General features: G+C 40.5%; 1 protein-coding gene across 2 annotated transcripts in view; it reads right to left on the minus strand.

Moving 5' to 3' along the window:
* The window catches only part of LOC102816669 (N-acetylneuraminate lyase-like), a 77,701-nt gene extending 74,019 nt beyond the window's left edge, over positions 1-3,682 (minus strand). For both annotated transcript variants that reach the window (XM_006872542.1, XM_006872543.1), the window contains exon 1: positions 3,615-3,682. In XM_006872542.1, the coding sequence (XP_006872604.1) occupies positions 3,615-3,682 (68 nt within the window). The remainder of the gene's footprint in view (positions 1-3,614) is intronic.
* Between the last annotated feature and the right edge of the window lie 13,556 nt (positions 3,683-17,238).

Genomic DNA, 17,238 nt, shown 5'->3' on the forward strand with positions numbered 1-17,238 from the left:
CATGAGAGGAAACAATGCATATTTATTTTCTCATTTGGACAAACCTTTGGGAACTTTCCCGCAAAAGAAAACAGAAACGAAAGGGGAATAAAAGAGGAGAGAGAGAAAAAAAGATTTGGAAATGGATAGTGATGGTAGTTACGCAACACGGGGAGTGTGGTTGGTGTGGCTGGATTGTACAGGTACAAATGCTTGAAACTGCAAATGTTTGGTTGTATATATATTGCTACAGTTAAAAAAAAAAAAAAAAAGGGAAGAAATGCCATGTTATTTCCACCAACATACCCATTCTAGGACATGAATGTATTCTCAGAGTTGAATAGCGAAGTTTCATTGGAATTAGGAAGAAAGACAGATGCAGGGGAACGGTCCTTGACCTGGGGCATATTGTAGATGCTGAGTTAGGCAGTCTCCCATGATGGCAAATCCACTGTCTTTTCAAAACATGTCAGAAGTGTAGGTTCTGTGTAAGTGAGCAAGTCAATGAACACCCACCGGCTCTTGGTGGTGTTCCAAACCTACTTTGTACTGACAGGACTGTTTAGATGGATTAGGTAGTGAGTAAGAAAAGCTCACATGCCTAAAAATCACAATCAGGTGGCATCGAGTTGATTGTCACTCATGGTGACCCCCTGAGTTTCCCAGTGAAACTGCGCTCCACAGTGTTTTCATGGCTGTGCCCTTTCAGAAGCAGATTGCCAGGTCTTTGCTATATACAGAGATACATGATAAGAATCTTACAAGGCTCCTACAAAGAATGCAACTTTATTTTTATTTCATACTTTAGGGAATCGAAGCTCATAAATGCCAAAATGAGAATTGATGAAAAAAAGAAGAAACAGTGACATGGAAGCAGCAGGACCAGAGGCATTTGAGAAATGGAGAAGAATCCAGAAAAGCAGAGTCATTCGCATTCTGTCTTATACGTGGGGCTTGGCCTCTGGGGGAAACAGCAGAATCCTGAGAAAGAACATGCTGACACCCTTCATGTATTTCAGATGAACAAACAAAGCTGGTTTAAGAAGCTAGCTACTTCCAGGCTAAGAGAGCTCTGATTAAAAAGATAAAGCAGCAACCACCAGATGCAGTGTTTTGAGCTTACAAATGGGCTCTTACTCTGGGACGGGAAGTAAAACCTGCCTGCTCATGAGTCACATGTGTTCTCCTTTATCTGCCCAACAAGGGGCTGACATATTGAGAAACAGCTGAGTTCACTGTTTCTTGGACCTTGTGGAAAGGGAAAAGGAACAGGAAAAAAAAAAAAAATAACCATTAGGCAGCTGAGTAATTTAAATGCCATCTCAGCAAAATTTTATCCAACTAAGGATGTGATTTTTCATGAATTGTAAAAGCGGCTAGTTTTGAGCTCCATGATCTCAGGGAAAATTGTGGTATGGCTGACTTTGAATGAGACTACTTGTCACAAGAATTTTTCATCTACAGTTGAACAACACAGGGGTTAGGGGCACTGATACCCCTCCATTCCCTCACTCCATCCCACAGTTGAAAATCCACATACAACTTGTGACTCCCCTAAAATTTAAATATGAATAGCCTACTAGTGACCATAGCCATACTGATTACATAAGCAGTTGATTAACTTACAATTTGTATGTTAAATATATTATATACTATGTCTACATAAAAGCTGCATTTTTCAATACAAGGGGAAAAAAACATATTTCACAAAAAGTGTAAGGTTTTTGTGCTTTCTGGCGTAGCTGCAGCAACTTCATAAATTTCCTTTTCTTTTTTTTACAGTGGTCCTTATGCTGGATTCATTAATTTGAAATGGCAGGTAACCATAGCTGCAGACCTCAGTCTATTGTACAAATCCAGCAACTCACCCATTTCTTAAAATATCGTGACTTTTTCTGCTTTTTGAGAGCACTTCCAACATCACTAGTGGCACTTTGTGTGGGTTCCATGGTGTTACTCAAAGTTTATGGCATTGTACTAAACATGATAAAAACTACACAAAAACAGTGAGATCAGTTTCACCGAGATCTGCAGTTTATTGGAGACAAGAACTGTTCACGCAGAGATAATTAGTGACATACATCATTAAAAAACAAAACCACGTATAAATGGACCCCACAGTTAAAATGCATGTTGTTCAGATGTACTTTGAAGGAGTACCAAATTTAAAAACCAAAGATTAAAAAGCAAGAACTTATTTAAAGTTATGTTAATACCTTACCTTCATTTTATGCAGCCTTATATCACAATAACACTTAAAACTTACTGACCTAAGTGCATAGTGATCCTGTGCTAAGCACTGTTGTATGGATGATCTCAGTGCTCAGAACTGCATGATGTAGGTATTACTACTATTATTACATTTGATAGAGAAAGAGAGGAGACGATGAAAGAAAACAGAATTCCAACTGCTTCTGCAGTCTGATACCCCTGACAAGTCCAAAATGGTTAGCTCCAATGGCTGAAGGAATCGTATTGTGGCTAGGGGCAATGTCTAGACAGGAATTGTTCATAATGCACAGATATCCATGATACATGACCATTATCTGATTATAAAGGGGCTATGACAACAGTCACTTAGAAGTCAAAATACTTGTTTGAGGAATGATTACTCAGTAATCACCTGGGGTTACCTTCCCAGTTCCTCACCCCAGGGTTCTGTTTGCAGCTACCCTCCCCATTTCCTCAGGATAAGAAAAATTTCACCAGGTCTATGAACAGCCTAGGGTAGCATCTTCCAGACCTCTAGAGAAGGATCCCTAGAGGGGCCAGGCCAGTGTGTGCTATTAATTCCTGGTAAAACAGGCCTCTCCTCATCCAGCTCTACTTGCTGTATGTGGTAAAGCCAGGGCTGTAGTGAAATCCAAGGAGAATCCAGAGACACTGGGAGGAAGGTGAGCAGTGATATCTTCTCCCTTCCCTGCACTATTTGGGACAGTAGCGATCTCTTCCCTGACTTGAAGGATTCCTGGTAAGCACAGTGGTTAAGTGCTCAGTGGTTCAAACATACCAGCCTCTCTGAAGGAGAGAGATGTGGCAGTCTGCTTCCATAAAGGTTACAAACTTGGAAATCCTACTCTGACCTACAGGGTCACTTTGAGTTGCAATCAATTCAAAGGCAATGGGTTTTGGTTCTCTGACCAACAGAAGCTGCCATTTGGCAATAGTAATACAGAGGGGCAAAGTTCATGTGCCTGTTACAGTGTTGTTAAGTGCTGTTGAGCTGGTTCTGACTCACAGTGACTGTGCATAGGCTTTCTGAGGAGCGGCTGGTGAGCTTGAACCGTTGACCTTGAGGTTCAAACTGACCTTGTGGTCCAGTGCTTTAGCCTACAGTGCCACACCAGGACTCTATTATAGGTAAACCCCACCAACTGCTCTCCAGTTGATTCAAATCCAGGGTAACTCCGTGTGTGTCAGAGTAGAACTGCGCTCCATAAAGTTTTTAACGGCTGATTTTTGGAAAGGATATCACCTTTTGAGGTGCCTCTGGATGGACTTGAGCCTCTGACCTTTCTGTTAGCAGCTGAGTGTGTTAACTGTTTACACCACCCAGGGATTCCCTACTACACAGAGCTTCTCTCCATTGTGATCGAGGGAGATCAGACCCCATTTTGGCCCCAAATGATAGTTACCCATTCTCAGTCATCGGTGTGATGGTGGCAGCCACGAGACCTTGAAGTTTCTTCTTGGGGGAGGCCATTGTGCTTCTGAAAAAAGTGTGGAAAAACATAAAATGTGATTCCTTTCTTTCTTCAAGGAATGTCTATTAATGATAAAGCTTCTGGACAGGGCAAAGTCTGTTCTGAGTTGTGAACTGTAAAATATGCTTACGAGCGCACACATAGAGAGCAAGTGTGAGAACATAAAATTTGAGAGCTTACTTCTGTGGCTGCTGCTATTGCATTCTATCAAGTCAGTCTGACTCACAGCGAACCTGTATAGGGTTTCCAAGGCTGTAAATCTAGGCAGGAGCAGAAAGCCTCATCTTTTCCCCATGGATTCCAGCTGCTGACTGTATAGTTAGCAGCCCAATGAGTAACCCACTACGCAACCAGAACTTAACTCTATTGGGGAGAAACTGCTCTTTTGCTCTTCCTTTTTTTAAAAGATAGGGGAGAGTGGAGACAAGAGGGCAATGTCCTGGGAAATACTATCAGAAGCCCTCCCATTTTATCTACACAGATGTGTGTGAGGCAATCTGAAACTCAAGAAGTGAGGGGCATAACAGCTGATCCCAGAGAGGACCCAAGCATAACTCAGGGAGGCCAATTACATACAAGATTGCTATTAATCAGAATGAAATATGGTGAAACAATGTTCTTTTTTCATATTTCCATTCTTTTAAGCTAGAATCTCACCTAAAATGAGCAACTACAGGCTCAAGGTTTCAGCTCTCTTCAGATCTACCTACCCTCTCATATTCTGTTTATGAACAACAGTTCTATCCTGTTTTTCTAGCTCTGGCAAAACCACGAAAACTGCATCACAATGACTTATTCACCTCTTGTAACCTCTAGACCTGGTGTGGTGCTGTCAGTTAATGTGCCAGACGGCAAAGCCGTTTGAACTGCAAGGTCGGCGGTTCAAGTTCACCAGCTGCTCCTTGGAAACCCTACACAGGGTCGCTATGGATCGGAATCGACTTGACAGCACTTCACAACAACAATAACCCTCTAGACCAGCTCGTCAGACATGAGGAAATAATGCTTTATTTGCCTTGCCTTTCCCTGCACTGGGGGTTCTCTCCAACCCAGGATGCTCACTTAAATGGGATGGATATGCTGGTCATTAGTGAGGCTGGCCCAGGATCGGGCAGTGTTATGTTCTGCTGTGCATCAGGTCGCTATGAGTCGGTACCAACTTCATGGCACCTAACAACAACAACAAGAAGGAGGGGTTCAGACGGTGGTTGAACGATGACTTCCACTGCCAGAGAGCTTGCTACAGAAACGGTGGCCCTACAAGACACAGTAGGACCACCCCATAGTTTCCAAGGCTGTCATCTTTCTGGAAGCAGATTGTTGCTGGGTTTGAACTGCTGAATTTTCAGTTAGCAATCAAATACTTAGCCACTGTACCACCAGGACTCCTTGCCTGTCCATGTCAGTGTCAAAATCCCCCAAAGTGTTCAAAACATAGATAGTGAGAGACACAGAGCCTAGTGGTTAACAGTCCAGGTTCTGCAGGCACGTTGCCTGTTCAACTTCCAGCTCTGCCACTAACTAGTTGTTGTTGTTGTTGTTAAGTGCCATCGAGTCGGTTCCGACCCACAGCAACCCTGTACAGTGTTTCCAAGGCAGTAAATCTTTATGGGAGCAGAAAGCCTCATCATTCTCCCGCGGAGCAGCTGGTAGTTTTGAACTGCTGACCTTAAGGTTCGCAGCCCGATTCGTAACCACTACGCTACCAGAGCTCCCTAGTTATAGAACTGTTATTTTTGTCTATTGTAGTGAAAACATACATAAAACATACACTAACTCAACAACTGCTTCATGTATAAGTCAATGACTCGGTATTTCTGTATTTCATATAAGTGTCCTTTTGTGATTGAGGAAGTTCAATGGTAAGTCAAAAAGAATTGTTATAAAAATCATAGAAACTTATGTTAAACAAAAATGTCAAAATGTGACGCTATTGTTTGTCAACATAGCCTCTGTCTAGATCTATACGCTTCTGAAGGCAGTATTTCCAGCTTTCTCAGCTCCCCCCACCAAATCTGGGTGTGGCACTATAGGATAAACACTGGACTGCTAACCACAGTTGGCAGTTCAAACCCACCAGTTGCTCCTTGGAAATCCTATACAAGCTCGCTATGAGTTGGAATCGACTCAACAGCACTTAACAACAACAACCCTTCCTCAAAGAATTCTGTGCTCTTCTATTTACATCCCTTCAAAACGGCAATTTGAGCATCCTTAAGGGGCTCAAATCATGACCCTTTTCAACGCCTTTGAGCATTGTGAACAAAAAGAAGTCTGAAGGAGTAAGATCAGGGTTTAGGGTAGATGGGGCAAGGTGTCCCATGAACTTCTTGTAGGAAGCCCTTGTTAGACTGAAAGAATGAACAGATGCATTGTAGTGATGGAAAAAAAAAACTCCTTGGGGAAATTTTCCTAGCCCTTTTTCTTACCAATGCAGTTTTCTATTTTCTTAAAATTTCTCCTCATGATTGTCCTGTGTTCTTTAAGAACATCTACCAAGATTATTCCTTTAGAATCTGCCCCCAAAATAGCTTCCACAGCTTTCTTAGCTGACCTCACTGTACTGATTTTAACAGGCCCAGCAGATCCTCTCTGAAGCCAGTGTTCATTGGACCTGTTTTGAAGGCACCCTAATCAGCCTACTGTTGTTAAAGTGCCATTGAGTCAGTGCCAACTATAACAATCCTGTATAGGGTTTATTTCCAAGGAATGGCTGGCGGGTTTGAACCACTGTCTTACAGTTAGCTCATCCTGCAGAGTCACACCAGGACTCCATTAGACTAAGACAAGTGTAGATAGAACTTATCTGTAGCCATCCACTGACCACAGAGACATGTTTAAACATGTTTTGTTTGGAATTGAATTTGGAACCCTAGAAGCAATACTTTTTTTTTTACTTGTTCTAGTATTTTTATTTTTTGAACTATAAGATATTTGTAATTCATAGTCACAAATGCAAAATCTAACAATCTAACAAGTCCAGCAGTAAATGAAATATAATAAGATAATATCAACTGAAAACTATATAAAAGACAATGGGCTTGTAGCAAATACAATGTTGTCTACAGGTGGCCAACAAGAGGGGATGTGCTATAGTTCTATGTGGTTGTTGTTAAGTGCTGTAGAGTCAGTTCTGATGCATAATGACCCTGTATAGGGTTTCTGAGGCACAGCTGGTGGGTTTGAACTGCAGAGCTTGTGGCTCACAGTCCAGTGCTGATCCTATAGGGCCACACCAGGAGTCCATAGTTGTACAGTCAGTGGCATATTTGAAGGTGCTCCTGGGTGATACGAAGGGTTAAGTGCATGGCTACTAATAGCAAGGTTGTAAGTTCAAGCCCACCCAGAGGTACCTCAGAAGAAAGGACCAGCAATCTGCTTCTGAGAGATCACAGACAGTTCGACTCTGCAACACACAGGGCCACTATGAGTTGGAATTGACTCGAAGCCATTTGTTTTTTTTTAGGCGCATTAAAAAACTCAATGCCCACTGTGATTTTTTTAAATAAACTGCTTTGTTCTGTCTGTTCTCATTTGAAAACTGTTCATCTGAACTCCCCAAATAGTTGTATAAACTTTTGAAGAGGTCATATCATCTCCTTTTTCTGTTATCCTTCTAGAGTTCTGGAGAAATACTTGTTGCTTTAGTGCAGGGATGGGGAACATCTAGCCCACAGGCTGTAAAAGGCCCATGGAATTATTTGGTCTGGCCCTGCCAGGGCAACCACAGTTCCAGCCATCATAGTTGTTCTTATTGTTAAGTGCCATTGAGCCAGTTCTGACTCACAGAGACCCTGTATAGGGTTTCCAAGGAACAGCTGGTGAGCTTGAACTATTGAACCTGCAGTTCAAAGAGATTTGCAGTCTGGTGCATTAACACACAGCGCCACACCAGGATTCCACCAATCATAGTAGGGGTGAGCTAATTACATGTTTGACTAATTAGTGGCTATTTTTTTTTTTCATTGTAAACTGAGTGATAGTTTACATGGGAGAACATCGGCTTTACACCATCATTTCAATGCAATGCTTACAATCTCCTCCACACATCATCATTCAACAGCATTTGCTTCCATTCCCTCTGTTGTTCTTTTCTTCTTTTGGGGGGGTGGGGGTGAGGTGGGAGGATGTACACAAAAACACTCAGGAATATATAATAATTTAAATAACCAAAGGCACATTCTGTAAGTCTGCCTCCTGGTCACCAGCACTCAGTCCTTCTCTTTCCATGAGTCTAGAGTCCTCAGCTACTTCCTTTCTCAATGTCCTTATCTCTGCCTCTATCTCTGGTGTCGATGCTTCTCTGGATAGGGTCCCACATTCCGCTTGTACTCTTCTCCCTTGATGGTCCTAGGGTCCTTTGTTTTTGGACTGTAAGATGAACTACTCCTTCGTTTTTGTTAAAAACTTCTACCTTTACAATTGTGACAGTCACCGTTAGTCATGATAAGATTTACTCACTATTGAATCAAAAGAATCTTATCCCCCATCATTGTTCAACAGACCCATCTAGACAAGATGAAAACTATTCAGTGGGGACTCTTTCTCCCCCCATATACTCTTAAACTAAACTCCCTCTTGGAAATTTATAAGCCAGTTACTTCATGCCTTTATCACACCCTCATTTTAGGTAGCCAATGTCTAAGTTGCCCGTCCCTATCTACCCTGTGTACAGAGGGGACAGCATTGATACTTGATATGAAAATTTCTTCCCTCTCTGTTGGCATTTTGAGCTACTACATCCATGAGTATAGGTCAAGTTCATCAAATTGTAGCAATTTACCCTTGTTTCCTTTATCAAACATGGTGGTGTTGTTTTTTATCTTCCTCTAGTCGAGTTCTGATTATTAAGCCATCGAGGCTAAGTCAAATGGGTACTATCTGCAAGTTTGGGCATCTTGTGCATTTCCCCTCACTTCATATCAGCTGGATGCTTTATTCTCAGCTCTAGACTTTCATGGCTATGCCCTTATCCATGGGCTCAGGAGTCTCTAAGTCTCACCACATTTTGGACCAACCAGTCCTTCCTCTTATCTCTCTCATCTCCAGGTCAACAGGAGTCTATGGAATGTGGCTGAACTCAGCCCATTTCCTCATTTCTGCCTTTTCCCCCTTTGCCACTTACTAGTAGACCAATGTGGTCACCAGCATGCTTACATGCCTGCTCATGTGTTCCCTTTATAGTGGCTAATTTAAAAAAAAAAAACATTTATATAGAATATTTATTATATTAAAGGCATTGAACAAGAACTAGTTAGAGAAGTTATTGACTTTATCATGCCTTATCAACAGCACCACAAGAATAGAGGGCTCTTTTCATTACACACATTTTATTATGCACCACAGAAATTAAGAGGTGCAGCATAAGTGTCTATATGATTTTCTTAGTGATGGCATTTGGCCATTATAATAAATGTGTTCATTGGGATAGACTTCTTCTTGGAAATTTGTTCTCATAATGCATTTAAATTTTTGTTGAAATGTAAATTTTGCTATTATTATTTTCTTGCTTACTAGTGCAGCCAGAGTGCTCCTTAGAGGCCAAGATGGCCAAACTTTGTCTCCCATAATTTGGACATGTTGTCAGGAGGGACCAGTCTCTGGAGAAGGATATCAAGTCTGGTAAGGTGGAAGGTCAGAGAAAAAGAGGAAGACCCCCAATGAGATGGATTGACCAAGTGGCAGCATCAATGGACTCAAGTGGCAACAGTAGTGAGGTTGGCCCAGGATTGGGCAGTGTTTCGTTCTGCTGTGCATAAGGTCACTATTGGTTGGTACCAATTCGATGACATCTAACAACAATAACAATGGGCAAAGTGGAGTCCTGGTGTGGTGCTGTGGGTTAATGCTACAGACTGCAAAGCCATTTGAACTGCAAGGTTGGTGGTTCAAGCTCACCAGTCACTCTTTGGAAACCGTATAAAGGGTCTTTATGGGTCAGAACCAACTCAATGATGCAGGGAAAGATAGAGTCCCCAGTGAATAGTTTTCATCTTGTCTAGATGGGTCTGGTGAAAAAAGATGGGATAAGATTCTTATGATTCAGTAATGAGTAATTGTTATCATGATTAACTGCGACTGTCACAATTGTAAAGGTAGAAGTTTTTAACAAAAATGGGGGAGTAGTTAATCTTATAGTCCAGAAACAGAGGACCCTAGGACCATCAAGGGAGAAGAGCACAAGCGGAATGCAGGACCCTATTCAGAGAAGCAGGGACACCAGAGATGGAAGCAGAGATGGGGACGTAGAGAGAGGAAGCAGCTGAGGATTCTAGATTTGTGGAAAGAGAGGGACTGAGAGCTGGGGGCCATGAGGTAGGCTTGCAGAAAGTTCCCTTTGGTGTTTAAAATTATTATATATGCCTGAGTGTTTTTTTTTTTTTTTAAAAAAGAGCTAAAATGAATAGAGAGAAATACTGTTAACTGATGGTACATGGAGGGGATTATAATCATTGTAATGAAACAAAGTATATGATTGTTGATTGTAAAACTGATGATCTGCCCAGTAAACTTGCATTCAATTCACAATAATGAAAAAAGAAAAAGTAAGCCTACAGTCCACAGAAGAAAAATCATAATAAAGGTTGTTGTTAAGTGCCAAAAAAAAAAAAAGTTCATAGAAAAACTTCATTATTTTTTAAGCATATTTTTCATGAACTTTTTGAAATCACTTTGTAAAGAATATTACAGACTTCTCTGGCTTTTCCTCATCTGAAGATGTGGTCTCATGCTGGAGGTAAAAGATAAATGTAATCACCTGGCCTATAGGAAAAGCACAAGATCAGTAGTCATAAGGTGTAGTTCTAATCCTTGAGCTACATGTGACTGACTACCTTTGCTATACTTGGCCTCTGAGTTTCAGCGACCATTAACAAAGGTCCAATCTAACTTAGAGGAATGACATGATTTATCAAACAAGATTGATGCTTTACTTGTATATCTTAACCTGGCACTTCTGCAGGCATCTCAAGTCATAAAAAAAAATGAACCTGTCAAATGATTATCTTCCTGTTTCTGAAGCAGAGTAAGAAGGCCAGCTCTGGGGCCAGACTTTATGGGTGTGCATCTGGGCTCCACCACTTTCCAGCTGTGTGACCTTGTGTCAGTTCCTTAATCTCTCTGTGCTGTTTCCCCTTCAGTAAGTAAATGGGGATAACAGTAATAGTGTTTCATAGGGCTGTTGAGACAATCAAATGAATGTATTTATGTAAAATACTTAGCAACACTCACAGATACACAGTAAGTATAAATTCAGCAACCTCCATTAAGGCATTAGAAATTATCATTACTATTCCTTTACTTGCACCATCTTTTCTGCCATCTCAGCTCTGCTGGTGCCTCTTCCTCTCCAACCCTCAATACATTAGTCTCTTAAGGGACTAAGCTTCAATACTCTTTTCTATTAAGAGCTAAATTGCTTCATTTCTGTTTGCTCTCTTCTTCCTCTTCAATCTTTCCTTCCTCCCTTAGTGCCTCTCTCATAACTTATCCCTTGGTTACTTTTTTTTTTTTTTAACTTTTTGTTGTGAATTGAGTGAAGGTTTACAGAGCAGATCATCAGTTTTACATTCCGCAAATCATATACTTTGCTTCATTACAATGACTGCAATTCCCTCCATGTACCAACAGCATTTACTTCTACCACTTTAACTATTGCATGCCTCCTTGTGTCTCCTGCTACCTTCATCTTTCTTCTGTTAACCTGTCTTTTGTTATATATTGCCTGCCCTGTCACCCATGTTAACATGTGTCTACCTTCTAGCCAGTGAATAATTTTCCCTCCACCCTCTCCTTGCAACCATAATTATTGCTTCTTTTATCAAGAAAACCTTTTTTAACTTTTACAACATTGGCCTCATATAATATTTGTCCTTTTGTGATGGACTAATTTTACTCAGTATAATGTCCTCCAGGTTCATCTATACTTTGAGGTGTTTCACAGATTCATCATTATTCTTCAACATTGTATAGTACTCCATTTTGTGTATGTGTCAAAGTGTAACTATTCTTCTATTGATGGCCATTTAGACTGTCTCCATCTTTTTGATGGATTTCTTGTAGACAGCACATTGAAGGATCCTGTTTTCTTATCCACTCTGATCTTTCTGTCTCTTGATTGGTACATTTAATCTATTTACATTCAGTGTAATTATCGATACGTATTGATTGCTGTCATTTTGCTATTTTTTTTGTGTGTTTGTGGTGCTGCTGGTTTCTGTGTTCCATATAATTTTCTGGGCTGAGTTAATTTTATTTGTGGGTTTTCTTTACATTTTCTTCATTTCTGTTGTGTTGATGTTTACTAAATCTTTCTTGGTTTCCTCCTTTAAAATTTTTTTTTTTTTTTTTGATGTGCAGGTATATTCAGTTTCCTTGAGGTTACTCTGTAATTTATTAATTTGTTCTCTATTTAAAACAGTCCATTTTATCTTGAAATCTACTCAACTTCCTAGCCATTTAGAAGATCTGTATCTACACTATTTCTCTCTTTTTTTGTTTTGTTTTGCAGTTGATGTCATTATAAATTGATATCCCTGGTTCTCCATTTTCAGTCTAGTAGGTTTGTTTTGCTCTAAATACTTCCATATCTGGATTGAGTTCTGGGTGGTGTTTTCTGTTGTTGGTGCTCAGTCCAAAGAATACCTTGTAATATATTTTGTTATGTTGGTCTGGTCATTACAAATTCCTTAAATTTCCGTTCATCAGGAAGTGTCCTGATATCACCTACTTGACTGAATGGTCTCTACTAAGAAATCAGAGCTTAGTCTTGTTGGTTCTCCCTTGTTTTCAGGATTCTTTCCTTGTCTTTCATTTTGGAAAGTTTGATTATGATATGTCTTGGTGTGATTTCCTTTTGAGGTCTTTAGTGTTTGGGGTTTGTTTAGCTTCTTGTATGCTTATCTTTTCATCTTTCATGATGTTAGGAAATTTTTCTTCCAAAAATTCTCTGACAATTTTCTTTGTGCTTTTTATTGTGTCTCCGGATGTGGAATTCTGATCACTTGTAAAATGTTGCTCTTTATGGTGTCCCACATACTTCTTAGGCTTTCTTCGGAGTTTTCATTCTTTTTTTTCCTGATGGTTCTTCTAGCGTACTAGTATTAAGAGATTTCTCTTCAAGCTTACTAATTCTAGCTTTTGTTACTTTTAATCTATCTCATTTGCCCATTCAATGTATTGTCATTTTCTGAAATCTTAGTATTAATCTGGATTTCTAAATGCTAGTTTTGTAGTTTCAGAATTTGTATTTATTTGGTCTGTTCTTGTAGCATTTTCCTGAACTCTTTTAAAATTTTTTTCTGTGTTCTCTTTGCTTTCCTTGATCTTTCTGTTAACCCTTTGAAGGTACATAATTATCATTCATTTGAACCTTCTTTCAGTGAGTTCCATTTCCTTTTCTTCCTCAAAAATGTTTTCTTGCTCTGCATTTGTTTGAGCTCACACATTGTGCGAGCTAAAATGGTCTGTTATCTCAGGAACATTGTGCTGGTGTTGTATTTGTACTTAATTGATAATTGTATGTTGATGTGTTTTTTAGGCTCTCAGCAACTGTCTCCTCTGGGTGCAGTTGAGAATGGTAGTGTGTTAACCATTCTCTGTTCATTGTTTGTGCACCTGAGTATATGGTGGGTTTGGCTGATATTGGCTGCTATCTAGCATTGATCAGGTGTTATAGGTGCTGGTAGTAACTCCTGCCCAGTGGATGGAACAGCAGAGGGTATGGTTGTTAGTGGGCTATATGGGCCAAGTTACTGCCTTCTGTTGGGAGAAAAAGAGAAAAACTCTCTCCCTCCCACAAGAAAACCAAACAGAATGAACAAGGAGCCAATAATGAAAAGAGAAAATAATAAAGAGAAAAAATAAATAAAAACAAGTATCAACCAGAAAAACATAATATAGTAAGTATAAAAACAAAAGAGAGCCAGAGAAATAGAGCTATAGAAAAGTAAAAGGAAATAAAATGAAGAAATTAAAAAAATTATTTAAGAATAAATAAAAACAGAAATGAGGGACAGGAAAATCGAGCTATAGAAGAGAAGGATGAGAGGAAATAAAGGGAAGAAAAACATGGGAGAGGAAAAACAAAAAGAGAGAGTAAAGAGTAGTAAAGAAAGATCAAAAAGGAGGAAAAGAGAAGAGAAATGAGAAAAGAAGGAAAAACAAAAGCAGAAAATATAAAGGATAAAATCCAAGGGAATAGAAAGAGAAGAAAGAGGAGAAAGAACAAACAAAAACAATGAAATAAGAAAAAGAAACAAACAAACAAACCCAAAAGTAAAACAAAAAAACAGTGCAGCTGTTGGACCTGGAGAGGAGAAAACTCGGGCCTCCTGCAAGCCAAGGAGCTCACGAGGTGGGTGTGGTCCGGATTTGACAACAGAGTTCCTGACCCTAGAAGGAGTTATTTATGTTCAGGGTACTCACTTCAGAAGCAGTTCACGGAGGCCCTTGTTGTTGCTATGTGCTGTGGAGTCGGTTCATAGCGACCCTGCACAGGGTTTCCGAGGCTGTTAATCTTCATGGGAGCAGAACGCCTCATTTTTCTCCCGCAGAGCAGCTGGTAGTTTCAAACTGCTGACCTTGCAGTTCGCAGCCTGATTTGTAACCACTACGCTACCAGAGCTCCTTCATGGAGGCCCTTAAGGGAGCTGTTTTCTCTGTCTGTTAGGACCACAGGGCAGTGGGGGAGGGGAGAGGGCCGGGGGTCAGGGTGACTGGTTAAATGCTGGTCTGGTGTTTCTGCAGCTTCTATAAGATTAGAGCCAATCTTGCCTGAATCCAGGCATCAAAGCTGTGCACCAAAGCAGTGCAGCTGGCCCCCACCTCACACTGAAGTGACTTCCTACCACATGGCTCCGAACTTCTGGAGAGCAGAGTCTGTGCTGGGGGTAGATGAGGGTGGGAGTTAGCCACACCTCTAGTCACCAGGGGAGGGTGGAGAAAAGAAGGAATTGCACTTTCCAGTCACCTGTGTGTAGTCCTGGTGTGGGCTAAAGTGGCATACTGCAAAGTTATTTGAACTGCAAGGTCAGTAGTTCAAGCTCACCAACTGCTTCTTGGAAACCCTATACAGGGTGGCTATGGGTGAGAATCGACGCTTATGGGTGGGAATCGACTCAATGGCACTTAGCAACAAGTCACTTTCTTGTGTGACTGCTCTGCAGGTCACCTTCTGTTGCCAAAGCTGCTCATTAGATGGTTGTGCTGCGTCTGACTGTCTGTTTACAAGTCAGTCTCCTTTTCTCATCCCTGCTCAGCTTCTCCTCCCAGCAAGCACTCAATCCACTTCTCAAATCTTTTCTCTTGAGTTTCAGAGTTCTAGAATTTTCATCTGTGTCTGTTTCATTTGAACTCTCGTTATCTTTGTTGTAGAGGGTCCTTGTAGTGAGTCTGTCTACCAAGTCTGCCATCTTGCTGAAAGTCCCCTTTGTTATCTCTTATTAAGATTAATGAGCACAACCCCAGGTCCAAGGGGTACAGTCCTAAGAACTAAATTCAACAGGTAAAAAGTCCCCCAATTCAAACAACACTAGGTTGTTTATTATGCTAAACAGACCTTCATATTTTTTGCTTTGGCACTGCATTTATACAAATTTAGGACAGTAACAATGATTATCATTAGGATCTGCAAAAGCTCGGATCTTCAGTTTTACATGTCTTTGATGGAAAGAAATTAAATCGATGCCACTTAAGTGCAGTTTGCTTGATTGAAAAATTCAAAACATAGGACCTGTGAAGGTATATATGGGAGTAAGGCATCGCTGTTCAAATCCCCACTGTTTCCTCTGTTAGTCAACACAGACATTTTTAATCTTGTGTTTTTTAGAAAACACCCATAACTCTTCCTGATGTGTTGTTAGACATTGTTGAGTCAATCCCAATTCATAACCCTATGTGACAGGGTAGATCAGCCCCATAGGGTTTCTTAGACTCTAATCGTTATGAAGGAACCTGGTGGTACAGTGGTTAAGTGCTCAGTTGCTAACCAAAAGGTCAATTGTTCACACCCACCAGCAGCTGCTTTGGTGGAAGACGTGGCAGTGTGCTTCCATAAAGCCTTGGAAATTCTACGGGGCAGCTCTACTCTGTCCTGTAGGTTCATTATGAGTTGAAATCAACCTGACAGCAATTGGTTTGGGTTTTTTTTTTTTTGGTTTAAACTTTATGGGAACAGATTGCTAGAACTGTCTCTAGAGATATCACTTGGTGGGTTTGAATCATCAGCTTTCAGCTTGCAGCCAAGTACCTTAACCATTGTACCACGAGAGCTCGGTCCTTTAATATAGTCAATGTTTACAATCCGCTTTAAAGGCCAGCCTGATCCTCCAGGCTGAAAATAATTTCTTAACTTTTTAGAATCTCCCCAAATATTTGATTATTATTACTACTTTTAAACAAACATCAAGAGTTATTACCACAGTAGTTTCAACTCTCCTAAACTGTAAACCATACAGGAAGAGCTTTAGATATGTCTATGTACAGAGCAATACACTAAACGAATAAGTAAAGTTCTGACTTCATGAACTTTGAAGTACCAATAGGAAGAGATAGGGTAAATGATGACAGCAGCTTTAACAGAGAATGATAGATATCTGTAAATGTGACTTTTAAATTTGGGAATGTTATGCTTTGAAATTTGTCATAATTTCTATTACTCCAAAGCAAATGGTTAAAATATTTCCAACCTAAGTTTTTATATGAATTTAGAATGTTATTACTAAAACACTGGGAAGGAGGGTGGAAGTGGTACTTTTAAAGCTATTTAAATCTTTACCAGGAGCTGAAAATCTCATCTTTCTCCCACAGAGGAACTGTTATAGATTCAAATTGTTGACCTTGCAGTTAGCAGGCCAACTCATAACTCAACTATGCTACCAGGGCTCCTCTGGAAGGGATTTGGTTATGGTTATGTGCCGTGGAGTCAGTTCAGGCTCATAGTGACCCTGCATAAGGCTGCAAATTTTCACCGGCGCAGAAAGCCTCCTCTTTCTCCCACGGAAGGGCAGGTAGTTTCGAACTGCTGACCTTGAGATTAGCAGCCCAATATTACTCTTTAAATATCTCTATCCATACACAAGAACTTTCAGAATAAACAATTAAAATAGCTGAAGTTATTCTGAAAAGAGCAACATTTCAAGAAAATCAAAAGATCTTTGAATGAGTTGGAGAGTTTAGCTCTGGGCAAGTAAAATGAGAAATCTAGTTCTAGGACTAGAAACAAAAATTGAATTAATAAAAATAGAATTAAAAGCAGAAACACAACCGATTTCCCAATGTAATGGCTCAACTGTTTTCCGGTCAATCGCTGATTCTGATCATTTTGAGAAAAGGAACCTGGAGACCTAACTATGTGATCTGGAAAGAACCGGAGGCAGTGGGTCTCTGTGCCCAGTCTGTCGGGACACTGTCTAGGTCGGAAGGGTGTCTTTCTAGTCCACGTCCCAGCCTTTTTTTTTCTGTCTTCCCCTATTCCTTGGGTCCGTCACCGCCTCATCCACCCCGGGGTTCGCGTCTCCCGCGTCAATCAGTTAAAAGCCGTCAGTCCACGCCAGCA

Source organism: Chrysochloris asiatica, unplaced genomic scaffold, assembly GCF_000296735.1.
Source record: "Chrysochloris asiatica unplaced genomic scaffold, ChrAsi1.0 scaffold00203, whole genome shotgun sequence".
Classification (NCBI taxonomy): Eukaryota; Metazoa; Chordata; class Mammalia; order Afrosoricida; family Chrysochloridae; genus Chrysochloris; species Chrysochloris asiatica.